This window comes from Melospiza melodia, chromosome 9 (genome assembly GCF_035770615.1).
Source record: "Melospiza melodia melodia isolate bMelMel2 chromosome 9, bMelMel2.pri, whole genome shotgun sequence".
In the NCBI taxonomy this organism is placed as follows: domain Eukaryota; kingdom Metazoa; phylum Chordata; class Aves; order Passeriformes; family Passerellidae; genus Melospiza; species Melospiza melodia.
Genome location: NC_086202.1, coordinates 7,258,921 through 7,286,024, shown reverse-complemented (window position 1 = coordinate 7,286,024; position 27,104 = coordinate 7,258,921). Strand labels below are relative to the sequence as shown.

The 27,104-nt window shown below is 39.9% G+C and overlaps 1 protein-coding gene across 1 annotated transcript in view; it reads right to left on the bottom strand.

Moving 5' to 3' along the window:
• Positions 1-3,045: 3,045 nt before the first annotated feature.
• The window catches only part of GFRA1 (GDNF family receptor alpha 1), a 139,445-nt gene continuing 115,386 nt past the window's right edge, over positions 3,046-27,104 (bottom strand). The window contains 2 exon segments of the mRNA XM_063163137.1: positions 3,046-10,570; positions 11,285-11,341. Coding sequence (XP_063019207.1) covers positions 10,409-10,570; positions 11,285-11,341 — 219 coding nt within the window. The 3' untranslated portion in view covers positions 3,046-10,408.

Here is a 27,104-nt window from a genome sequence, read left to right as displayed (position 1 = left end):
TGATTTGCTCAAAACAGCACTGAAATATTGACAAATACTGTTTTGGAGACGAATAAAAGCTAAACTGTATTTGTATCCACCAGATTCTGACCTCTGACAAACAAGCAAATGGAACTGCACAGCCAGGTTAATGCTACCTTTGAGCCTCTCCAAACCAGAATGAAGCCAGCAGTGGATTGGTAAATGCAGATTTATTTTTACATTTTTGTTTTTATAATTTATATCTGTGTGTGCACTTTGTGGGAGACTTTCCAACTGCTTCTCTTGAAGATTTTCGTGTTACCATCTCTTTTGAAAGCAAGAGGGATGTGGCACACTTGCAAACCTGCAGATAAATACCATCTGTTTAGTTAACTTCTCTGAGAATATTGTGTATGGAATGTTGTTCTTTTTTAAAAACATATATACAAGAGCAATTCAGAGATTTGAATTGCACGTCCTTCCAAAATAATTGACTACAAGACTTTATTTTATAATGCTACAAAAGATAAATGCATTTTTTATTAAAGACTCTGTAAACTACACTTTCTACCTCAGAGAAAAGATTTTCTATCATCCTCTTTGGGGGAAAAAAACAACAACAACCAATCCAAAAAGCCTTCTGCACAATAACTATGGAGAAACATTTCCCAGTCCCTATTTTGGCTTTTTCCTCACTGTTGCTCTGCAGTTTTCTGTAATTAATACAGATAAAAAATTTTGATGACGCAGAATAAGGGGGCATAATTTGTATTCAGAGCCAAAAAAGACACGCATCTCACCCAAACAACTGATTTATTGTAACCAAAAAAATGTTTCAGGAAATCGTACTTCTGTCTCTGAACACAAACCAGAACTCAGCATGAAGCAGACAATAACAGAGACAGGGTTTTTTGCCAACATGCAGGAGCAGTACAAGCGTCAGGGCAGGCTCATTGCTTGGGCAGAGGGTTTTGGAGAGCCCTAGGAGCATGCCTGGGAAATGGTCAGGATCCCCTCCCAAAATCCCTTCCCTGTGCAGCTTAGAACTCTGCTAAATTAATGGCACACTGGAAATGCATCTCCAAGAAAACTCCAGCTGGGAAGGTGTCAGATTTGCCCCTCTATCCTGTCCATTTTTGTCCATGCCTGCTTTGAAGATGCCAAACTATTCATCTGCTTACCAGGGCGTCATTTAAAATGTCTCTGCCCATTAAACTGAAATTATTTCGTAAAAGCCATGTAAAGTAGATAACCCCACTATCCAGGCATCACTAGACCTTACAAACACACCTAAAGGAAGTCAGCCAAAGTGTGATGAGCACTGTTTTACACATGGCAGTCAGGACAGTGCAGAGAGAACTCAGTTTTTTCTTGAGGATGCTGGTGCCCTCTGTCATGACAGGAGATGAATGCTATGAGGGGTCATTCTTCATAAACAGCATAACCTCCACATGTGGAACAAGGGCAGTGTAATGCAATGTCTGTGCACCTTCTAGGCAGTCCCTTGGCACTAACTTGCCCAGCCTTTGTCCAGGAAAAGTAGCCCTAACTGCCATGATCTGTCAGCCCACAGGGAAATTGCCAAAGGCAGCCTACGTGTGAACAATTAAAAGTAAAAACCCCGCCAGCCCTAGAAACAAAACACAGCCTAAAAATCATACCCACAGATGAGGCACACTGAAGAATCCATCTGGTCGTGCACAGTTGGCTGCTTAGTGATGTCAAAAGCAGCTTGGTTTCATTTGTCCCAGGAGAGGCTGCTCAGCAAGTCTGTCATGGAGCTGTACCTCATGAGTGGAGGCTTCGCTGCTGTTCCTCCATCCTCATCCTCCTTTTTCACCGCTCTGGAGCTGTGGCAGCACAAAGAATGAGGGAAAGGTAGAAGGAAAGTCCCAATGCTAACTCATACTGGCAAACATTTTGATTGCTTTTGTGCACCATGCTCTCCAAACAGGTTTTGAAATGGTTAAATGTTTGGAAGATGGCACTGCAGGAGCTGAAGAACCTGGACCACTTTCTCCACAGGAACTAATAGCAGCAGAATGACTCCTAAATCCAAGAAACCTCAATAGCTGGCCCAGGGAGCCAAGCTGAGTGTTGGATACTGCCAAACAGAATGCGCTGCCTTCCCCTCCCACCTCCTGAAACACAGATCATCTGGGTAGCAAACGGTGCCAGGACAGCTAAACATCTCCTACTTGCATCACCCCTGCAACTCCAGACCCTCCTGGAGCTGCCAAAGCACGATGATGATGATTTAGCTGGAAAAGTGTTTTCGGCCCTTGTGGAGCAGACCTTTAACCTTGGATTTTGTGCATCTCTACCACTCCCATCTCTCCTTCTCGCACCCTGCCCCCAGACCTTGCTTCTCTCTCTGAGTAGCAGCAATTTAAACTCTCTGGTCTTAAAATGGTGGGAGGCTCTGGCCCTCTGCAGAGCAGCAGCTTTTACATGGGTGAGTGTGATTGCTCTTTGCTCATAATATATTCATTTGTTAAATATCAGTTTGGATACGAGTACATGCTGAAATAATTTTCCTGGTTTTCAGTCACCAACATGAGGCAAGGCATCCTGAAAGCTTTGTTCATCTACCTTCCCTTTCCTCTCCCAGCACACTCTGCATTTCCTAAAATATCCTCCCGCTAGAGCTTTTGTCTTCAAAGCCTCTGCAGCTCTTCTGCTGCTGCCATTGTGTGGGAATGGGAGCGAGCCCTTTCTCTCTGGCCTGGCAGGAGGAAGGGCTGGGATGGGTGTGGAGCTGTCTGTGCGTGCCAGAGAGTGAACAAGCATGAATGGGGCCAGCTGGCCCCGCTCCTGCCCGTCCCTCCATCATCTCCATCTGATGCTGCCTGCTCATTGTCATTTTGCAGGCCACATTCACTAACACAAAGAGACTAGGGAGCGAGCAAATGAACAGATATTTAAAGGGGAAAAGCTTTATTTCTTATTTTCTTAGATCATGGTAGACTGCAAAACAACAGGGAAAAATGAGATCAACTTTGTTGTCCTGTTTTTTGCCAGTTAAGCTTCCTTTTTTTTTTTTTTTTAATAATAAATCAGAACAGAAGAAAAACAACCAGGAAATTGTTCTCACAAAAACATGCTTTTTAATAAAAAAAAGAGAAGAATGTTTATTGAGAGGGATTTTTTTCTGGATATGTACAATACTAATGCAGGAGGATTATGCTAACAGAAAACGCCAAACATCATGGATTGACTTCCAAAGTGTGGACAGTCCAAAGAGCAACGTCCTCAGAGCAAGTAATTCAACAGGAACAAGTGAACAGTGGTTTTTGGGGTTTTTTTTACAACAAATTACCAGCCATTATGACTGAGGACCTGACACAGAATAACCTGCAGTGAGATGTACAGAAATCCCTAAGACGACACAGAAGTTGCACAAGAAGGTAACTGTTTGTGTAAGAATTTCCTCCAGAAAATGGAAGCAAGTTCTAGACAGTTTTGGAAAAAGACAAAGAGAAAAAATAGGTGGAAAAAAGTGCAGGAAAATGCTAACATTGGATATCCTCAGATCACAGTGAATGCCAGTCCTCCTTGGTCAAAATGCTACCTGTTACCTTTATCTTCACCTGTAACCTTTATAATAATGATGTAAGAAAAATTATTTTGTGAGCCTTCTCCTGCTATTTCCTTTCTGCTGCAGCTCTCGTCAACTTGTAGCTTACACAAAAAGTGCAAAATTCAACCCACCCTCAAGTGGAAGACACATGCACCTTCCCAGTCAGAGCAGCGCTAATCACAGCTAATCACTTCAGTACTAGGTAATGCTGCACAAAACCTCACACAAACCCTGTCAGGGCAAACTCAGCAGCAATAATTCTGGGGGAGGGAGAACATGGAGATCAATAACTGCCACAAGTCAAGCTTCCCACATGTTGGAGTGCTTTGAAGCAATTTCTCCCACTGACTGCACTTGGGATTTATTTTTTGTTCTTATCCAGAAACAATGTAGGCTACTGGGAAGAGGTAAGAGGTTGATTTTATGCAGCACTTCCCAGAAAAGCAGCAATATAAAAATCAAGACCATATTTTTCTTTGAATTTTTGCCTCTTCTTAGTTTTCTTTTTAAGAAATGTATGACTCATCTCAGTCTGGGTTGTGCACTCCTGACTGCCAGACACAATCCCCTTGTGAGGCTTTGTTCCACCTCTAATAACCCTTGCAAACATTCCTTCTGTCCTAACTTTCACTTAAAGGTTAAAGCCTTTGTCTCACTCCCAAGCAGGCAGAGGATGTCATTGCTAATAACCAGGTCTGGGGATGTGAGAGGGAGATCCTGTGCTCCCAGCATTTAGGTTGCATGCTCCCAAAAGAATTGCTTGACTTCTCAGAAGGGGGAACAGTTTCCATGGGCTAATCCACAAAGTCAAAGAAAAAATCCATGATTTCTCTGTTTTATCCTCAGTGGGACGCACATTTCTCTCTCAGCAGTGTGCTTTCTGCAGTATCTCCTGCTAAAATAAATGGTGGTTCCCTAAACAGTAATTTTTGCATCTTCAGGCTTTCTCCTGTTTCTCCAGCTTCCTTCTGTCATATATATCCTATTCCATATATATCCTATTGCATAAACATTACCATGAGAGGACAATATAGTTTTAATCTTATTTTGAAAATTACTCCAGAGTTTCAGTAGATGTGCTGGCTTCTGTGCTTGGAGGAGTTTACATCTCCCTGTGGCTCACTACATCCGTGGGGTTCAGCCTTTGTAGCATTTAAGCTTTGACCTAAGGACAAGTGCAGAGGCCAAAAATCAACTCCCTACTCAGCTGAGGAGCTGCAGCTAGCAAGCCTGCCATGACTGATTTGTCAGCATGTAGCTCTGACAGGTTTGTTAGTGGGGGATAAACCACCCCAGCTGGACAGGCCTGAGCGACGGAGCACACACAAAGGCTTTGGAGGAAAGAGGTTTGTAAGAAGTCAAATATTTTGGTATTCTGAAAGGAGGAATTTGAGGAAAATTTACCTTAAATCTATGACTTATTTTCTTCTGGATTCTAGGAAGTTCTCCTTTTGGCAGATTAAAAACCAGTGCAAAAGAATGATAATGTTGGAATCACTACCAGCAGGTGAATGGGGGCAAAGATTTGGGTGTTTTAATCTAGGCAACAATTATCTCTAATCCTGTGCATGGCAACAGCTATTGGCACTGAATAAGGTAAAACAATAGAAACTGGTTTAAACTCTGGTTAAATGTGCTCAGAGAACTGCTGTGAATAGTCTAGATAGTAGTAGTTTAGTACCCATTTAGAATATCACAGTCTATCTTGGTAAGAAATGCTACTGAGAAATTTGTTGACTCTGTGCTCCTTTAAAATTCAGGTAATTTTTGGGCCACATCTTGAATTTGTTGCTCATGTTTTTATGAATGATAAAAACCAGATGGAACATGTTGTAGGAGTTGCAGGAATTAGCTTCTGACTATTGAGGAGCCCACATCTAATATGCATCTATTAAGTATAAACATTGCCTGGAGGCAAACATGAGAAGAGAACATGAAGCAAGGTGTATAAAATTCAAGATAATATTGAGTCAAAAATGAGAATTTATCATCCCCCCTGATTTTACCTTAAGAACAGAGCCATCAAAATTTCCCACAGAGAATTCTTACTCTTGTAAGAATTTACTACTTAGTGAGACTTTATCCATTTGACTGAAATTCCAACTGGAAAATACATTAGAAGTATTTAAATATTTCTAATAGCTTGCAAAGAGCTTGAAAGTTTTCAATCCTATTCAGTACCAAACTAAATTTTAAATTCCATCTGGGGAATAACAACATAATGTTTTAGATTATTCAAGTCAAACCAGTGCTAAAGAGATAAAACGGGAACTTTCAATTTTCTCCCTGTTAAAGGTGTTCTTAGTTCAGTGGAGACATATTCCTGATCACATCTTTTTCTTCTCAAAAGTGAAGGCTGTAATTAAAAAAGAAAACCAGAAAATCAGCGCTGAGGCAAATTTATAAACTTGAATACTGTGGAGTTGGACAAAATGACCTTCCAAAGTTAAAGAGAAGCTGAAACAGCCAATAATTGAAATGTCACAGGAGGAACTGGCTGCTGAGAAAAAGCAAATATTTAAAGATGAGAAATATTTAACAAGTCACTGGATTAATTTCTCTGCCAAGTTCATCAGAACCAAATATATTTCTATTTGATGTCAGGGACATCAGGTACAATCTGACTAACCTTATGGGCATAAAACAATCCCAGAGGCCTCCTTAGCCCAGAACAGTTTTAATGCAGAATGCAGAATGCAGAACAGTTTAATGCAGAAAGAAATAATGTCATAAATTGAACATATTTTTCAGTGAGGTAGATGCACCTTGGTATTGAAGACAAAGAAAGTTATAATTGTATGAATAACTGCTTGTGCTTCCATCTTTTACTGCTTGCTCTGAAGGAGCTGCTGCTGCAGCAGAATCCAGCTCTTTTATTAGAACCTAAGTATGAGATACTCCTGTCACTTGACATACATAAGATTTATGTCCCTTCAGGGAGCTGTTCCGAGTTTTGCTCTTCTACTTCACTGGTTTCTCACCATCTTTACTCCATGGAAATATCATAGTCATTAGCCAACAATTGAAAATTTTAATTAACTTGAGATTTCAAGGTGATTCCTGCTTTGTTTTCTTGATCTCCAGCCTCGTGGCACAGGCTTTGCAAACGTAGATACTTTCATGTTTTCAGTCTACCGATTTGAACTGCAACAAATTGTGACCACTCATGTTCAAAAGGCTGGGTCTCTAGAGGGACGTAATTTCACTGGGGGGAAACAAACAAACAAACAAACAAACAAAACCCCAAAAAACAAAAAAAAAAAAAAAACCCACAAAACCTGGGAACAGGTCTCCAGACAAGAGTCTGTCTAGGCATGCTTTGAAATGATTAAGAATTCCAGCTCCTCCTAATTCTTCTTACTGACACGGTAGGAATGAAGCTGCTCAATGGGAAGTGGCCAGTGCCCTGGTGGAGACAGATGGACAGACGGACAGCTGCTGCTCAGGGTCAGCACCTCAGCCCCATCCTCCTGAAGGAGCTGGATCTCAGGGAGCCTGGTCAGTGAAGGAAGGGCTGCACCCCTCACCACTGACCAAGGCCCTGCATGGTCACTCCCTGGGGCTGCCGCCTGCTGGAGGTGCCGCCACCCACGCTGGGACAAGGAAACCCTCAGCTGCTGCTATTCCTGCTATTATCCGTGCAAATATCTGAAAGGTTCACCTTCAGGAACAGCTTGTGGAATGAAGAGTTACGCTGACTACTGCAAAACCTCAGCCATGCATTTCAGTTCAGTCTCAATTTTACCTCTGTGTGCACTACTTTCAAAAAGAAGCATAAACACGCTGTTAATAATACTGATGACAGTGTCTGTTCCAGTACAAGATGATTTGGATGTGTTTATGGTAGCCCATGGTTTAATTTACACACAACTGAACTGGTGAGATTTACAACTGGAACAGTAGATCATCTCTAGGTACCTCTTTATTTGGACAGTCCCTATATTACTGTTATATGGATAAAATTAATCTTTTAAAGGGCTGTATAAAGTCCAGGCTAGGCTTGTTCATTAGGCACTCAACACATGATATTTTAGTGACTGAAAGGGGAAAAAAAATTAAACAATTTGCATAATTCAATACTGTAGCATGTGACTTCATAGACAAGGTCACCATGCTAAACTGACATCATCCACACCACATGCAACTTTGAAAAATCCTCCAATATTTGCATGATGATGCCCGTAAAGTGTCAGACTCATAAGGGTATTTTTTACTTTCTGCCTGTTTAATAAGCAATTTAATTTTTTACACTATGACTTCAGTATATTTTTAATTTACAGGACAAAAAGCTTAAGTGCCCTGTTGAGCTTTTTTGGCTACCTGTAAAAACCACCACTTTTTCCTCTACTACATATAAATTTAATTTCCAAAGGAAACTCTCACTGACTCAGATAACCAGCAGGTTTTTTTTGTAATTAGAAGATTAATAGGTTGTTATTTACAGTATAAGTGATCAATAGTTTTTACTCTGGATCAGGCAGTGTTAAAGCTCTAATAATCGGTATTAAATGCAAGAGAGATACTGCAACCAAAGCAAACATTAAAAAATCTTCAAAAAATATATACTATACTGGGAGATTATTAAAATTCCCGATACTGGCTAAAATGTTTAATGTGCTGAATACAAATGGTATTTCAGAGAAAGATTTGTGGATCAAAGATGGATTTAATAATCATAATGTTTAGGAATTTGTTTTGAAAATATTTTTAATTGGATAATGTCAGACTTCTGAATTAAAATGCTGTGTTCATTAGCATTTCAATAGGTTATACTATCAACTCCTTTTGACATAAAAGAATTTGATTCATTTTAAAAATCATGAATCTCATGATCTTTTTTCTGCTGCCACTAGTTTTCAGTAATTTGATTATCTTCTACAAGAAGAGCAACAGGAACCACATGGGCTTTGCTGGTAATGATGGTCTATATATCTCTTCTCCGAAAGCAGCTCTGCTGCCTTTGAAAGTAATTTGCAGTTTCTTATCAACACAGAATTAAAAAGTAATATTGTCTAATTTGTTATGTTCAGTGGCACAGAGTATTGTAGAATTCTATCACATGCAAATCGCTTTGAAACCTGTGTTATGTGACCATAATCAAGAGTACATAAATGAATTTCAAAATTTATGAAAGTGTTTATTATTAGCCAAGAAAAATCTCAAAAGACGAACTCGTCAATAGGTTTAATAGTCTCTTAGCAAGATGTGTATTTTGCACACTCAAACCTCAGTGCAGTTAATAAAATAGTAATTTGTACTTTATAGTTGTATTGCAAATAACTGGTCTGGACATTTCAGTGCAGGACAGGGCATAATTGTGTAAGTCTCAGAGTGAATCTGTACATTCAACATGATGAACTCCTTGCTTGCAGAAGTTATCTTCTACTTCCAAGAGGAACCAAAACTGATTACTGTTGATCACTTAGACATAACTGCTTGTAACAGTCAACAAGCCATCACAGTAAGGTATAAAGACAGCCCTTAGGAGAAATGCTGCCTATCTGATGACATTTAAAGCTTTAAAGGATTCCTTCTAGATACTGCAGGAAATCATCATGAGCCAGCGCAGGCTGCCAGTGCCACTGAGTGGAACCAAGCCATTAAATCATGTCTACTGGTAACACTGCCATCCAAACCATTATATTAATTTATGGATCTGGTCTTGCAAACAGTTCATCGTGTCAGCAATGCCACAGTCTGTGGTAGGAACTACCAGGGTGAGAAAAGCCTATCACATGGGTACATGTGCAGGATGCTGCCTTGCGGTTGGATCAACCATCCTTCTGTGTTGGTTTTAGCAGTTCTAAGAAATAAAAACGGTTTAAATGATATCCTACTACCTCTTGTCCCTCTACAATGTTTTGATAAGAGAAGTAAGGCATGAAGTTCCTGTAGCTGTTTGATTTGACATTATCAGGTATGTATAAACAGATGATGATGTTTTAGCAGAGCAAATAAATTGTATGTCATTTTTTTATTAAACAAAGAGTATAATAACTGGACTATATTATCACAATGGAAGCATAGAAGACCATAGACTGTACAGCTGAAACCCTGTAGCAATATTTGTTCCTCATATTTAAAGAAATGTATCTTTATCAAGCTTTCACAATGGCTGCATCTTGCTAATGTAAAGAATCTTCACTCTTGTTAAGGCTAGATGATTATAATTAAAAGATAAATGTACTGTTAGGAGGTTCTACGCCACACTCTATGAGAATTGAACTGAAAGACATACATTATACCTGTATGTGAATTAGAATGGCTTCTCAGCAGGGAACGCAGAATCACTTACAGTACGTAAACATTTAAAGAGGAAAATGCTAACACACTGAAAGAGTTTAACATCAGTAGCGATTTATCAAATGAAGGAGTTTCATAAAGTCCACTCTCTGGGAGAACATTCACCATTAGACAAAAGCCTGGCATCCTTGATAGTCTGAAGTTCAATCAATTTGAAAACCAAAACCATTCAATGAGATAAACAAGATTTTAAGAAAACCATCATCTTCTTTCTCAGGTAAAAGCCAGAATTAAAATAATAATTATTAAAATAATCCAACCAGGTCGCTTTACAGGCAAATTTACACACTGTCTCTTTAAAACACAGCATGCCCAAAAGCCTTTTGGGTTTGGAATGTAGCACTGCACCAAGTATTTCACAAAGCCTCTAAATATCACAAGAAGCTTTTTTTAGAGAGAAAAAAAAAAAATAAAATTCCAGCTGACTGAGACTGTTCTAGCAGGAGTGCCTCAGCTTAGCTCCCAGACCTGGAATTTCAGATAAACAACAGAGGACAGCAAACAGATTTATTTTTTGGGGGGGATTTTTTTTTTTTTTAACACTTTTGTCCTTTTGTAATGCAGCTACAAGACGACTGATGAGCTTAGGGACAAAGAGAGTGAGAGTGCAAGTGCCATCAGGGTGAGCTGTGTGCTTAGGTAGGAGCTGGTGGGAATGGCCAGGGAATTCTCCGCGGATATGTGACTGGTGGAGACGCCCGCTGTGTTGTCCTTCCCCAGAGCGTTCTGCAAGACACAACACCTTCCTTGGTCACCAGCACAGCATTTGCATGGCAAAGCATTTCAGTTCTACTTCATGAAACTCGTCCTTTGTTTGCCCATGTCCCACCCTCCACTGATACCTGCACATCAATCTCATAAATGGAATGATAAAAAGGGCGTTAAAACAGATGTCGCAATGACAGTATTTTGAAATTAGTTAACACCAGTACTGCACACTTCAAAAAAGAGAAGAATATTTAAATATTCTTACTTTAGCAAAGGTTCCATGCGTAAAAGTACGGAGTTTTGTTTTTAGGGATCTGTGTTTATCATGCCAGTTTATTTTATAACAGCAAAAGCAAGACCCTCTAGAGAAACTGCACCTTCTCTACAGTCAACAGAACAAATTTGTTTGACAAGTTAACAATAACAATAAATAAAATTTAATCCATGGGTGCAGATTATTAAGTAAGTAACCTTGCTAGGTGCAGTGGTGTTTACTATGGGATCTGCCTAAACACGTACCATACAGGTACTGAAATATCAAATCAGCAGAGAACACTTTGAGCCCAGCTCTGAACTTCTAAGTGAGATCATTCTTTAATGCATTACGATATCCAAACACAACAAAACTGACAAGACAAGTGTGAGGTAGCCCATGATAATCCTGACAGACTCAGAATGTCTTTTCTTATGGGGAGGCACCTGTGCTGTGAAATATCCAAGATCCACACTTACCTCATTAAGACAGAGCTCTGTATCTACAGATTCATTGGATTTTCGCTTCTTCTGTGCCTATGAAAAAATACAAATTTTATTCCCAGTACAATTTATACTTCCAGCAGCACAAAGCACTTAGATAAATTTGCATCAGTTGTCATAATCCTATAATCTTGACAACGATTTGCACATTATTAGCAAATAAACTCCAAATGTAACTGCATGTTTTCCAATAACATTCACATTCTCATTTGAATTTAGAGCAAAATTTCCAACAGTCAACTAAGGGTACTTAGTAATTACAATGATGAGTGCCATCAGCTGCAGAGAACATGTTATCTCTTCTATGGCCCCTTAAAAATGCTGCTGGACATTCATGAGAAGAAATGAAATGTGACAGTTAATAATGACCATAATACTACTGCATATTAACAAATAATCTATGATATACCTCATTTTTAGGAAAATATACAACACAGGAGTATTTTATCCTTAATGATGCTTGTAATTTTCCCAAATATTATGATAAAAATATAAATATTATTTTAATATGTGCCATGGTTGCCAGAGAATCTCCTCTACAAAGCTGCAAAAAGAACACTGACTCAAGCAAGAAGCATTTCAGGTGACATCATCCACACTGGAAGCAGCAGCCTGCACTCTGTCCAGCAGCAGGAGGTGTGTAATATTTCCACTCCTCAAGTGAACAAGTCTGGGCTGGGTGTGTTCTGCTTTTCTACAAGGGCAGTTCCAATCCCCAAGGTGCGGAAGGTGCTCTTAATAAACAATGCTGTGGCTGACTTGAGCACTTCAGTGATTCTCAGTATCAGTTCTTTTGTAAATTCCAGAAACAAACCAAGCACCCTTTTATGGCAGGTAACTGAGCTGAAGTAAATCAGTTCTTGTAAGAGAAGACATGGGTTTAGAAAACTCCTGACTGCACTGGGCATGTCTGGTGCCTCCACCTGGAAGTTTAGTGGGACCTACAACTTATTTCCTGCAAAAAAACAAAGGTGTGAATCTCAGAGTGCTGCTTTCATTTTGCAGTGCAGAATCTCACTGGTTTAGGCAGTGATGGCCTGGACTAAAGCAGATGGGAGAAGTGCTGAGCAGTCTGATTTTATGCCCTCAAAAATTCAGTTCCACGTACTGATATTTATTTCATATCTGAGAGCCACTGGTTCTGCCAATGGATACAAAACAGTCTTTGACCTAACTACTGATTTTAGAATTCAAATGAAGGAACTGAAGTTCATATTAGGAAGCACATCCTCTGCTTTTGATGATACATAACGCATTACAGACAACTGAAAAAGTGAAACAGCTGGGATTTAAGAGAAAGCTTAGCTATAGTAATAATACATACTGAATACATGTTGATAGTGTTTGTATATGATAAAATAATAGCTCAATTTACTAACAAACATCCTCTGTAAAATTTCCTTCTCACATACCCTCTCTACTAATTAGCACCATTAAAGTGGTTATGGGAAGCATAAATTTACCTGTCTAAATGGAAAAAGAAATGCCTGGAAGTAAATTTACAACAAAAAGAAGCATCACAGTGAAGCCCTCATGCTGTGTTTGTAGAGGACAGGAAACTTCTTTTAAGGGCAACTGGGTACCTTTCAACTCCTAAATGCTGGCTTCAAGGAGACAGGTAAAGAAGGATAAACTAGATTTAAATCCTGATTTTCCTATGTCCATAAGACCCATACTACCTTGAATTGGAATGTGAGGCTTCAGATAAAGCCTCTGGATCAGAGGTTCAGATCCTGAAGGTGTAGGCTGTAAGGATCATACAAGCCTCTTATTTCTCAGTTGGTCACTTGTTGCTAACTTTCCTATTCCCATGTGTTTGTTTATTTGAAACACTGCTTACACCTGCTGTGGATTGACAGCACTGTGCTAACTACAGGTCTACACCTGGTAGTTGGTCTTAACACCAAAGTCAGAATTTATATGCCTTTTTTACTGTGTTTATCAAATGAGTGAAGAGAAAAACATCATTATTTTTCCTATATGCAGTAAAGTCTTCCTTTACTTCATTCAGCCTGAAAAGAATAAGTGCAGATATCTACCTTTGAGAACACTATTTTAAGGGTAAAATCAACAGCTAAAAAAAAAAATCACCATAAAAGCCCCTTTTCAATCATTTTGATAAACATTGTCTGGTTTTCATTTCGAAGGTGATACTTCTCTTGCATCCATGTACTTATTGGAGACATTGTAACATCAACAACACTTATTCACATGCATCCTCTATTAAAATGTCCTCCTCTCTTAGCACTGAAAAGCAATTTTAATAATCAGACAGGCTTTTCCCTTATCAAAACAGAAAGGACAGTATCTTCTATTTAAAAATACAACAAAAATGCAACCTTTTATTGGGAGGAAGGCAAACAGAAAGAAAAAACTGTCATTCTGAGGATGAGATGAGACATTATATGCCAAGTTTCAAATTGGAAGAGTACATTTTTAGTGTTGAGTTATAAACCTGTGAGAATGGGTTATAATGGAAATACTGGCATAGGCTGCATTACTGGAATACAACAGAGCACCACTAAATCACAAATAATGGGATAAAAACCCAAACCTACTTGTTGAAGAGAGTGCTTTAGTGAATGTCCTTTACTTAAAACCAAAGGGGAAAATTCTTCCTGTCTTGGGCAGAAATAGCTCTACACCAAGCTGAATTCTTTCTTTGTGCTACAGTGAGTGAACACCTTACCAGAGATTAAAAATAAAATCAGAGCTTAGAGGTTATGCTGGTAGCCCTGGTGGAAACAGACCCAGACTGGGAGATGTGGACTTGAATTAAAGAGGATACCCTCTGCAGCCAGATATTTACTTTCTAACATCTTCCACTATCCTAAAAATTTAAACAAGAGAAATGAGTGTCCATCACGTACAGCTGCAGACAATTCTGGAATAACTGCACCACCAGTTAGTTTGGGAATTGAGAGTTGTTCATTATGCAAGATGCCAAAGATTCATTGCCAATCCCATCTCAGGTACCCAGCTTGCCTACCACGCAGGCAAGAAGGTGTTTTCAAATGTTCTGGAAGTACCTAACTCCACAGGAGTAAGGGAGCACACACAAGTGGCTAAGTAGTCTGTATTCAAATTTGTATTCTTTAAAAATTTTAATATACAGCTGTTTATCTGATGATAAACAACTTTATATTAAAATAAATCTATGGGGACTCCATCATTAAATAAAAAAACAAGCAGGGCTGGGCTGATAAAAATGATGATTTTAAAAAAACGGTGAAGGAAAATCAGCTTAAAATAAGTGGCTAACGAAGATGTATGAGTTCTTTTCTACTGAGGAAAAATAGCATTTGCTAATGACTTACTTAATGACACACTGAGCTGTGACATATCTCAGTCTGTAAAACAAAGTTACATAAATGGGCTGACACTTACTCCAGCTTTGCAGGGAATTGTAATTCATTAATGTGAGCTACTCTGGCAAAGCTGCATCCATACAGCCAACAGGCTTGACCTCACTTAAGCTTTTATGTTTTCTAAAAATGAATACCCCCTCTTCCCAGAGAATCTCCTCACTGCAGCAGCACATCTCAAGCAATAGATGGTATTTAGAGATAATTGTATTTAAGCACCTCCTGATGAGCTTCAGTATCATGTCTGCTAGTCACATATAAGCCTTATTTTGATCTCAAAACCCTTAGCTTTCAGTATTAGAACAAAAATACTGGACTTGGTCAGGGGCTGGCAGAGTAACCAACAGTATGTCCAGGAAAAAAACCCAAATCTCATTATGAGAAGCAAAATTTTACTTCTTTCCTAGAAAGAGAGTTACATCAGGATTAGCAAATGACCCACTAGTTTTCTGAAAAGGGAAAGAAATATTGCTTATAGAGACATTTCTCCTTCAGAAGACTCTGTGGACCTCCATGTTTCCTTCTGGTCCTAGATGAGTTTAGTTGTATGCCCCTAATTCTTTTGCCCTGCACCTAATAATTATCATAAGATCCTCCTAAAACAACTCCCTGCCTTCCATCTCCCAAATCCCTCTGGGTCTGCGCTCTGCAGACACTACAGCCCAGAAATGCAATCTTGCAATTATGCATCCAGCTTTGCAAATCCCAGCACTGCATGGTTAATGAAAGCACTAAACACTGCAGCAGTGCCTCACCAGGAGTCACACGCACACTCAGGGCTTGTCACCCAGCAGGATTTTTATATGTTCACTACAGCATCAATTTCTGTTCCCCAAAGCAAGGAAAAGTTCTGACTGGGGATGTCTCCAAATGGAGGTGAGCTTTCATGGGAGGGAGGGAAGGGAAGGAGAGGGATGTACAGGGAGCTGAATGCATTGCTCTGAATGCAAACATGCACAGAGTGAGCACCCAAATTCAGAACCCAGCCCCTTCCTTTACCTATTTATGAGCTTTATGGAACGTATTGCTTGGACAGGGAGAGGCAACAGAAGCATCATAGGTAGGTAGGCTGTTTATTCAGCTAATTTTAATGAGTAAGCCCCTGTCCTCTCCTGAAATCCTGGTTAGTTATGCCAATATTAACAAGCCTTTCTGAAGAAGAGGGACAAATCTCCCAGAATGCATCCTTCAAATGACCACACTTCTAAAGTAGCCATAACAAATGAGTGTTTGTTCTTTTTGTTCTTCTCCCGTGTTGATTAGAGAGATTTACTATGCAACTAACCTGCTTTCCCCAACAGCAGGACACAAACAATAAGCAGAGAAATACACAGACAGTAAAAATGCAATCAGTTTAACTCTTCTGTGCTCACTAAGTGGATGGTTCATCTATCACAAGTGACAACAGTATTTTCTTATTAGCACAGGAGTACTCTGCCACACTGGAATATAATTACTTTGTACGAGAAAGATAAGAAAAGTGTGGGTCAGAGACACAGGCTAGTGAAATAAAGCTCCAATTCAGCACAGGGTAATTCTGAAACCCATACCATCCAGCCAGAGTGCAGAGCTATTTAAGCTATAAAAACAAGCAGCTCTGCACTGTCCTATAACAAAGCAGCCAGATCTTCTGTCTGCTTTGTTTTTGGTTTTTTTTTTCCTCTCTGCTGAATCAACCCTCAAGATACAAGCTCGGGGCATGAAATTATCAGTTGTCATTCTGCATAAAAGCACTGCAGTTCTGTCATGACACTGTGGAGAGAAGAAAGTATCTTCTAGAAACAAGCATCATGAAGACATTACTGGCACTATGCTCCAGAGCTACACAGATAACACCCAGCACAGAAAAGAAGCAAATCACAAGATTTTCAGCTGAGACACATTAAGTTAAGTAAACAAAGCATCCCCTGGTGCCCAAATATGCACTGGGAAAAAACACACTGAGGGGATTTCCAGAGCATTTCCCTTATCCCTCAACATTAATAAATTCTTGCTGGATTTGAGGACTTAAACATGAGAAACAATAAACAGAGAGCAACCTTAAAGCAGGGCAGTTTCTTTTCTGGCCAGGAAAGAGAAGATCTATAGGAATCCTCTGGAAGAGGGGCAAAGGTAGGTCCTTGTTGTGCTAAATCCAGCTCTGCAGTCAGCAGAGAGGGAGAAGCACCCAGTCCCTCTGGACAGGGCCAGGTGGGCTGGGAACAGCATCTCCTGCCCAGACTGCAGAGGAACAACAGCTCAAACCAGCTCTGGTCTCACAGACACTGCAGACCCTTGGGGCTACTGACAGATGCAGATGGAAACACACACAGCAGCAGACACCAGTTCAGAAATCTAAGAAATGGGCAGAAGAGTTGATAAAGTCTGATATGGATAGAGGGAAAACTCCCTTCAACTTCTTCAATTTGCAAATTTTTAGAAAATTTGATTGAAGGGGTAAGAATTGGAAGTAATCATCCCAAAATGGGCTGAAAAGAGTTTGGAAGGAAGGAAAGATGACCTATATTATATTAATTATTACTAGACCATTCCAAGATCCTTATGTTAATAAACATGAGACCTCATTAAGCTCCATCTCTCACTGCACTTATTTGGCTGGGATAACATGACACTGAAATTGCCTAACAGCAATCTTAAAGGTTTTATAAAAAACAGATCCTATCAAAAACACCAAACTGATCAAACAGCTTACAAGGACCAGACATGGAGATCTTCAAATATTTATTTCAAGCAATTAGTTTCCCAGTGAGCACAGCACAAAATATGACACCCAGCCAAGACAACTGAACTGACTTACCTTTCATGGCAGTACAGTAACTTGCTAACAATTTTGTTTTCTTGTTCAGTCATTCATTTAGCTGAGTAAAATTAATTTCTATAGTCCCAGATTCTTCCTTCCTATTTTTAGGGGATATTATGCAATTCTCCTAATATGCTCTTTTTATGGATTTGCTGCAAGCAAATATTTTTGCATTAAGAAAGGCAGAGAAGGGAACAGAATACTAAAAAGCAGAGACTGAATAAGTTTTATTAGGTTAATCTCTCAACATCTCAGGCTGCCTAGGTTGTTGTGTTTTTTCTCTAGTTATAAAACTAAACATCCATGTAATCCAAAGGTGAGTTGTTTTGGATTTTATTACTAAAATGAATTTCTCTAGTGATTCACCACAGAGATCAACCCAGTGCCGTGGACAGCAGGTACTGGTAGCATCTGGCTGCTGCACAGTGAAGAGCACCTGAAGAAAAACAGCAGGAACACAAAGCCATTGTAGTCGCAGTTAGAAGGGGGGAATTTTGAGGGAAGGTAAACTAGAGATCCCACAACACTTCTCCAGGCTGGAGCATGTGGCCCCGCGTGTCTGAATATCAGAACAAAGCTGTTCAGCTTGGCAGCAGGTGAAGTTGCTGCCTCCTGGATTAGCCATGGTGCCCTGGAGTGTGGTGGGAGCAGCCCTGAGCAGCTTTCAGCCAGGGCTACTGCAGGAGCACAGCAGCTCTGTGCTCATGAGCCTTGGGAAGAGGCTCCAAACCCCTGCAGGGCTTCTGCAACACCTCCAGGAGTGCCTGGGCAGGGGCTCCAGAACAGGCAGAATTCCCTGTGCCTGCTGCTGGCTGGAGAGCTTCCCTCCCTGCAATCACACCCCAGGACAGGCTGCAGCCAGGACTCTGCTGAGGGAGCTTCCACAGCCAAGAGCAGAGCTGCAGGAGGGATGCTCAGCAAGGATGCTCAGCGATGGCTCAGCCTTTGAGGCTCCCAGTTGGAGCTGCGGGACGTGAAGGGATGGAGCAAACAAGGGAGGTGAAGGGATGGAGCAAACAAGGCAGGTGAAGGGATGGAGCAAACAAGGGAGGTGAAGGGATGGAGCAAACAAGGCAGGTGAAGGGATGGAGCAAACAAGGCAGGTGAAGGGATGGAGCAAACAAGGGAGGTGAAGGGATGGAGCAAACAAGGCAGGTGAAGGGATGGAGCAAACAAGGCAGGTGAAGGGATGGAGCAAACAAGGCAGGTGAAGGGATGGAGCAAACAAGGGAGGTGAAGGGATGGAGCAAACAAGGTCAGGCACTGCCTCTGTGCCCTGGCAGGAGCAGGGCTGCTGCTCTGGGGTTCTGCAGCTGGAAGGGAAGATCGGGCAAGCTTGCCTGAACACCAGGCTGAGCCTCAGCACGACAGGAAGCTTCCCTTCGTGCCATGCCAAGCCTGAGCAGCCAGCATTACTGCTGCTTTTCTGAGCACTGCCCTCACTCATAAATTTTAAAAGGGAAGGCAAGGGAATGACCATGAGCATCTGCTTTTTGTTAAGTGCATCAAAATGTTCAGGACTTTCTGTTAACAATACGTGTGTGCACGTGTGCATTGTGAGTACTGGCATGGTTACACACACACAGAGACAAAAAACACTGAAAGCCTTAAAAGGGTGAAAACACTTCAGGTAAAGAGTGACTCTTCCTGCAGTTACAGAGAGGCAAAGGCTACAATGAAGTAACAGTGAAGAAGCCTTGCACAAAAAGGTAAAATAAACCAGTTATCTGAGCACCCACCGTGCTGTGTCCATCCCTCCCTCCCTTTGTTTAGTTTGCACATTTCAAGCCCAACATATGAATTCCCACAGTTATGTGGTGGTGCACCCAAGTCCCACTAAATCACAGCATGATTCAGAGGGTAGTTCTTTTCTTTTAAAATAATCCACTCTTGAACAGCTGTGATTTGGATTAATTAGCGAATTTTGCATTTTTGGCACTATCTGCTCTCCAGAAGTGCCACTGAAATAAAAAATTAAAGCATTCACTCTCTTCTCTAATCCTGTAGCTGAATTTTGCAGGTGCACAGATGCATCCTTAGAACTGGCAGGGCTGCAACTGTAGTGAACTTGCTGCAGTACTTGTCTCAGTTCCTTTCTAGCACTGACAATACTATTTAGAATAAAAATATGTAATTCTTTTTTTAATTGTGGAATCAAATCTAGCAAGGCGAGTATTTTAAAAAAAACCCAGGTTATGGTGTATTGTGGCTTTGATAGGTAGCTATTCCTCAAGAATTTAGCTAGAACCATACACATAACATGAAAATTTTACCCAAATAATTAATGTTTTAGATCTTTTTTAATATGAAATATAAGACAACTTCAAGCATAGCTGCTAGCAATGTCTATGACAACCTATTTTTATTTTCATTAGAATAAAACCCTTCAGACGTCTGCAGAAAGGTGTTCAAATTCACTACTATCATCCCTGTTTAATAATTCTGGAGGCATTTTAATTTCTAAAAAAAAAGTGAATTAGTATCATACAATTTGGATTACTAGCATTTTATTTTCTAAGCCAAGCGTGTTTTTCAACAGATTTAAGTCATGACTGAAAAAAAAAAATCCAACTGGTCTCATTCACAGATCTCCATTAGCTAAGCTAGACCTTCGTTTGTCCTGTCAGCTTCCTAAATGTTATTAAAAGGCCCCTGCAAAATGGATCTTAAAACTCAATACTTGTGAAAGACTTTGATGGAGCATCCAACATTCATTCTCCCCCTGCTGAAGTGAGGGAAAGAAAAATCACCCCTTCTCAGAAATACTATCAGTGAAACCCTGACAGTAATTCTCTTTAATGGGTTATCCTACAGTGGACCATACTTTAATGGATGGTATTAGAGTGGCCTTCCTCATATCCCTGATTTACACATGAATGATGCTCTCACAAACAGCCACACTGTAATTAATGAGCTATTCAGAAAAGCACAGAAACTCCTGTAAGAGATCTCTGCAGAACCTTGGCATTGTTTGAAAGGTGCCTTATTTTTACTGCCCACCACACCAACAGGAATTTCTCCACTTGCCAGGCAGTACCAACTGGAAATCAAAAGCAACTTCCTAATTTCATCTGCATATCTGGCCTGAAATTTGAAAAGTAAGAAGCACAGAGGATTTTTTTCCATCACTGAAAAAATTTTCTTACACACAAAAAAGTAGTGTGAATGTTAGATGTTTAACAATTATAACCCCACTAAAACAAAACTGTGCCTATAATGACCAGATTATGCAAATGATTACCAGATTATGTAAAATTGTATTCACGGGATATAATCCTTCTTTGTTTCATCACACAAGTTCTTCACAGAAGGCTCAAGTTTTTGTTTACATTTAATAAACTGGAAAATAAAAACAGATGAATGCTAATAATGTCAGTAATGCAGATCAACATCACTTGGGGTATATTTTGAAACGTTTCCATACTAAGCTGGAAGTAGCTTTAGAAGCTTAGTTGTGACTAGTCTGCCTACTTTTTGAAGAATTAAATTGTGGTAGACTGGATAGTTCAGGGGATTATTAATGGGACATACAGACTGAAATTCCAAGGTAGCTTGTTTAATCTAGCTCAGGTCAATACTGACAAGCAGTTTGGAAATAAGGAGGTGGTTCTGAAGCACTTCTTCTCTAAACAGGACAGGTTCAATGCACAAAAGTGGCACTAATTTGCACCTCAGGCAGTGCACCTCATTAGAGACTGGGGAATTAATGGGGTATAGGTTTATAATATCACAAAGCATGCAGAATGTTTTCCTATGCCCTTCATTTCTTTTCTGTGAGATGAGCTGCTGTGTCAAAAAGGGACAGTCCCACTCTAGCCTCAGATTTTTCTAAATTTGCTACAAACACTACAAGAAAAATCTTGAAGGTGCCTTGTGCTACCAAATTTTAATATCCTTTGGTGGAATGCAAGAGATAGAGATTATATGATTTCACCTAGAAAAACATTTTAGGAATGCTGTCTGAAGAGAATCTCAACTGATGATTGTTGGCAGCAAATATTTCCCTGAATGTATAATGGTTTTATTAATAGTTCTGGACAGAGCTAAAGTAGAAAACAGAGCAAGTGAGGGGTGGTTTTTTGTGATCTACCTACTGAGATGCATCTAATACCTCACTAGCATCAGCTTTGTCTTCCTAGCAAGTTTCAGTGACAATACAAGCATTAAGAAAAAGTACACCGGTGCGTGTGTCAACCACAGCAGCAGTCTGGCTTCTTGTGTTACTCCTACCTACAGATCAGAGGGTGGAAAGTCACAGGATGCCAGCACTGCTGGAAACAAGGGATGGGTGTGATGCAGACAGTACCTTCTGTACATTCACATTTGCTGCTGTATCTGGACACCAGTGCTGATTCTGCACCCTTGAGCTGTCCCAGTCAGAAGTGAATCAAGTGGGCTGAAATGCCACGTTCAGTGGCCAAGACAGGCCAAGGCTCTCTAGTGACTGAGAGCAGCATCCTCAGGAGGGATTTGGGCTATCTGTGCTGCTCCCATTCAGTGGCTGCAGCACACATGCCACGGCTGAGCTGCTGGGCACAGATGGATGGAGCTCACTCCAGCAGGCTCTGCACAGAACAAGGGGCAGCAGATGATGAGCAGGGGCCTGCAGAGCACATGTGAGCAGATGTGTCTCGCTGGCATGGACATGATGCGGAGCTGAAGCTTTGCCATTTGCTCTCTCTAAATGTCCATGGAACACCAGGGTCCAGTCCCCTGTTACAGGGACAGAAGCCAGGCCAACTGGCATTTAAGGGACTGTGCCTGTGACAGGGACCCTCTTCAGCTCCCAGAGAGCAAAGCTCTCTCTCTCACTGAGGGCACTTTCCAAAGAGCTGCACTGGCACTAAATATAACATGAGCCACCAGCCTGAAGGTGAAAAGCCTCTGCCTAATTAATTATTCCTAAGTATTCTCATTAAGCTGTTCTCTGGGTATACACAGACTGTGTTTTTTATCTAAACCTGTTTAGTTGTGCCTATAAAAATCTGAATTTCTTCTCTGCATATGCCCATGACTGAGTCCTTAGGAGTAATCAGGAAACCTTAATCAAAATTAACAGGAACTCTTGATGAGAGCAGGATTCTGCAAACAGTTACAAGAATTTCTCAAAGTTCAAAACCAATATGAAAAAAGGGATAATTATTTTCCACTGCATTTGCATTTGGATTCTGAAACTGTATACAAGCAGCTAGATCTCTGCAGGAACAGACCCCAAAATTCACCCTGAGGACCAGACAATGGCAGTGCATATGTGACTGAGGTGTGCAGAACAGCAACACAGAAATCACCACAGACCAGGCAAGATACATGCAACTGTTAATGTACTACTTTTCCTACTGCAGGTAAGCCTTCATAAAAACCATACTGAATACCATCAGAACATTTCTGATCAAATCATCTTTTTTACATTTGTGAAGGCACAAATTTAGGAACGAGTTTTCACAGATTCTGGTAACTGCTTTGCTTTTGTCTGTGCACACCTGATTTATACACCCATTTATCCAACTCTGCACAAATTAGGTACTTAGGGCTGCAGGCAGCTTTTTAGAGCCTGCCTGGTACATGCCCTACCTGCCGCACATATAAAAAATTCAAATGCACACATTTCAAATCTGAGGATGAATTCAGAACATCCAAATGTTTAGGGTCATGTGGTAATGCGTAACTTGCCTTGAATCAGAGGTGTCTTGAGGCTTCTGAAAATGTCAGTCTGGAAAACTATAGCACCATGTAATGCAGTATTTAATAAATTACTGCCTGAATTCCTGATTCTGTTTTAAGAAAGACATGAGGGAGGATAATCCTATAATTCTTTAGGAAGCATGCTGAGTGAACCTATGAAAAATATTCTGTGTTATGCACACCAGTCTGTTTCCCCGTGACTCACAAACAGAGCTAAACACGCAGGAGGGCTTAACCTGAGGTGGGATTATTGGGCCAAGTTCACTGATTGGAACAGGATTTGGTGTGAAATAGTCAGGCTCTCCTCCAAAGTACTGACTAAAATAAACATTTTGCACTCCTATTGATTTTGACAGCAAGGAGCTCAAATGGGTGACAGTGTCTCATGTTCTGGAACTCAACAGCAAATTGAAAAATGCTGTAGAGTAGGTGGTTTGATGCAACATAAAGATCTATTATTTAGGCAAAACAGCTGATTAGGAGTCATGGGCATAAAAAAGAGGAGATAAAGGGTGTGATTTATTCCCAGTATTCGATTAGTAATGTACAGTGAAGACTGGAAGTAAAATGGGCAGAAAGGGTAAAAGCAGAACAAAAATTTCTCTTCAGCTGTTTTGTTGTAATTAATTATTTTTTATTAAGAGTATAGATTAGTCAATTTTGTTAAAAGATTGTGTTTAATTTTCTGTCCTATAAACTTGGTTTGATTACTTGAAAAATTAATGAATGCTATAGAAAAGGTTCCAAATTTTAGCTCTTCAACATTGTACTATTTTTGCAGCTATGCTGTCTCCTCAGCAATGTATGGGTTAGAATGATTACTTATTATTGCACTAAAATTTCCACTGGTGGTAACACAGAATAAACTATTCCTAAAAAGTCTTCTTTATTATTCCTGAAATTATTTTGATCATATCTGCCACATGGCAACTGAGAGTCTGGGTAGTTTATTTTTTAAGAATGTTAAGTCTCTGGGTTACACAGAAATATCAAAGAATGGTGTGCATACATGTAAGGGGTAATGGATAATTACAATGTACACTTAAGGATAATTGCAATATACACAACGGTGGAGTTATTCCCTTTTTACAAGTGTATAAACAAAAGCAGAATTTGATTAGGTCGTGTGATTGCCTCTTTAAAATCAAATTACTTTATATGCATAAACATACTTCAGGTGCTTGGGTTTGCTGTTGGCAGAGGAAGGCAATGCATCCTCCTTAATCAAGGATAAGGAAGCAGGGTTGATTCAGACATTTCACCCAAATCAGAATGCAAACTTACTCCAATCCCAGCTGCACCCCAGTGTGGCCACAACCCCCTGTGCCCTTCTCCACTGTGTCCCTTCCCCTAGGGCAGCCCAGCCCAGCATAGAGACTACTGCAGGGTTACACAGCCTCAACACCCTTCCAGCTCAGTCTGGCACAGATTTTGGTGGATTTTTTTCCCCTGAATCTGCATTTAGCCATTAAATCATGAAAGGAAATACAGAAAAATAATATAAATAAGTTTCATAGCGAATTAAGTCTATGAGGCAGCTGAGTGTCCAAACATTACAGAATGGATCTGCAAGAAGAGAGGATAAAACAACCCAAACCACAAGGAAAACAAACAAATAAACACCACACAAAACAAAAAACAACAAAACAAACAAATCAAACAAACTAACAAAAACAGACAGGAAAAGGATCTAATGAAGACTAATGGCTAACTGGAAGTGAGGTTTCAGATGTTTCAGGTGAGCATAAGACCATGAATTCCAATCGACACTTTTCTGTAGGTTTACACAAACTGTGACCAACCACTTGTCCTAAGAAAGAGCACAGGTTTGCTGTGCTGTAGGAAACAGATAGCTCATCTATAGAAACAACGTTCTGATCACCAAGACAGTGTCCAGTAGTGTCTGTAAGGCTTCAAGAGCCACCAAGGGTGACAGTAAATGAGAAAATTACAGCACAATGTGAATGTAGTTCTCATCTGTGAGCTCTTCTCTACCCACTCACATACCCAGGAGTCACAGAAATCTCAGGGAAAAACACTTTTGGGAAAAAACTCTGGGGCAGGCAGCCCCACACCCCTGTTCCAGGATCCAGGAACATTTCTCCCACTTCTGGGGATTTCAGGGAACCAGAGACAAGGCAAACCCCTTGACCCTGCACCAGGATTGTGCACAACTCATCAGGTCCCTCTGTTAGTGAGCCTTCCCCTCCAGGGAATGAGGAGTTTGTACAACAAATTGCTGCCCTGCTCCCCTAAATTCTCACCCCCTCTGCACCATCCCCCTCGAAGAGAGAGAAAGCAGGTAATTCATAAAACTCTGCATCTGTGACTAAAATCCTCCATTACCCAGAATTATTCAGCCTCCACACTGTCATTTGTCCTAAGCCATCATACTACAAAACAAAATTGTCAATACCACTTCAATGAAAGTGTTTAGAAGTACATTTCAATTACAGAAGTCTTGTGAGATCCTTCTGCTTACCTAGGAAAGAACAATTATTTGCAAAAATGGCAGAACTGATAAAGATTTTATGTGTAAATTTTGATCAATTCTGGCAACTGCCGAGCTATTTTCATACCTTAGCAAGAAACATCTCTCTATTGACAACTGTATTCATTATCTCATATATTTGTATCTGATAAAGCCTTTTACTTTGGTTTTCCTCATGAATCTTTGTGGATACATTTTTCTGAGGATAACCTAATGCATTAAAATAGTTTATAATAGTGAAGTATTTACTGGTTCTGAATCACTCAAATACACTATGTGGTTTTCAGAACAAGTAGAGGCTATAAGGTGATAGTTGCACTGAAGTTAACAGCAATTAATTGGGTTTTTAAGGCCAAGACTACTTTTTCATTAGGAGTTTCTGGGATAACTAGTATGATTTTGGTGTATAATAAGGACTGCTTGAGAGCTATTTCTGTAGGAAAAAAAAAAAAAAAGAATTCAAGATTTCAAGGCTTCTACTCTTGATTTCTGTTCCATTAAAAACCTGGTGGAAAAATTCCTTTTGCCTACTCTTGCTTGGGAACAGGGTCAGCCTGCTGGCATAACCAGAGCTTCTTTCACTCCAGCAAGCAGAGATGGGAGCAGAGCCATGACTAAAACCTAATATTTGCTAATAGCAAACAATATGTCTTAAACAAAGCACTTTGTCAGGTCCCATAAAGGCACAATATATTCTGAACTCTACTTCCAAAGACAATATGATTAAACATGTACCATCACAATGCAATGACCTAGAATTTTTACTGGTGGTAGTTATGCCTTAAAATTAATTTATAATACTGTACTCCTTTTTATGGCTGTTTTTTGCAGACTGTAGTGAGCTATCTGTTTTAAAAGGGAAATACCTGATGGACTAGGGATTTGATTGAGAACTAGAGTTGGCTGACATTAGGAATACCGTCAATATGATGAAGAATCACATAAAGTAATAACAAGGGCTATGAATAGTCTGATTTGGCTTATCTGATGAGATCCAATTTTCAGATTCTGGTTTATTCTAGTACTTTGTATTTCTGTTGTATTCTTCTAAGAGGATACTCATGTATAACACAGAAACAACTGTAGCTTAGGGGAACACTGCAAATGCAAATCTGGTTTTAGTAGCAATAATTTCCAAAATTCTTTCTGGGGATTAAAACTATAATCTCTCAAAAAAATTTTCAATTTTCTGTAGAAGTGTGCAGTGCATTTTCACAAAGCTGTATTTTTTAAAGTCGTTAAATTGGTTTTTAGTAACCTCACACTCATTTTCAATTGAACAATTATTAAACTATAAAACAAAATTGCACAATTCCTAAAAATGTAGTCTGGAGTTTTACAGTCTGCTATAAAGTGCTGTATTATTATAATACACTAAAGACGCTCAGACTATTAAAACTTTTTTTTTTAAATGAACCATAAAATATTTTATCATTGATGAAATAGTTCTGGAGTATT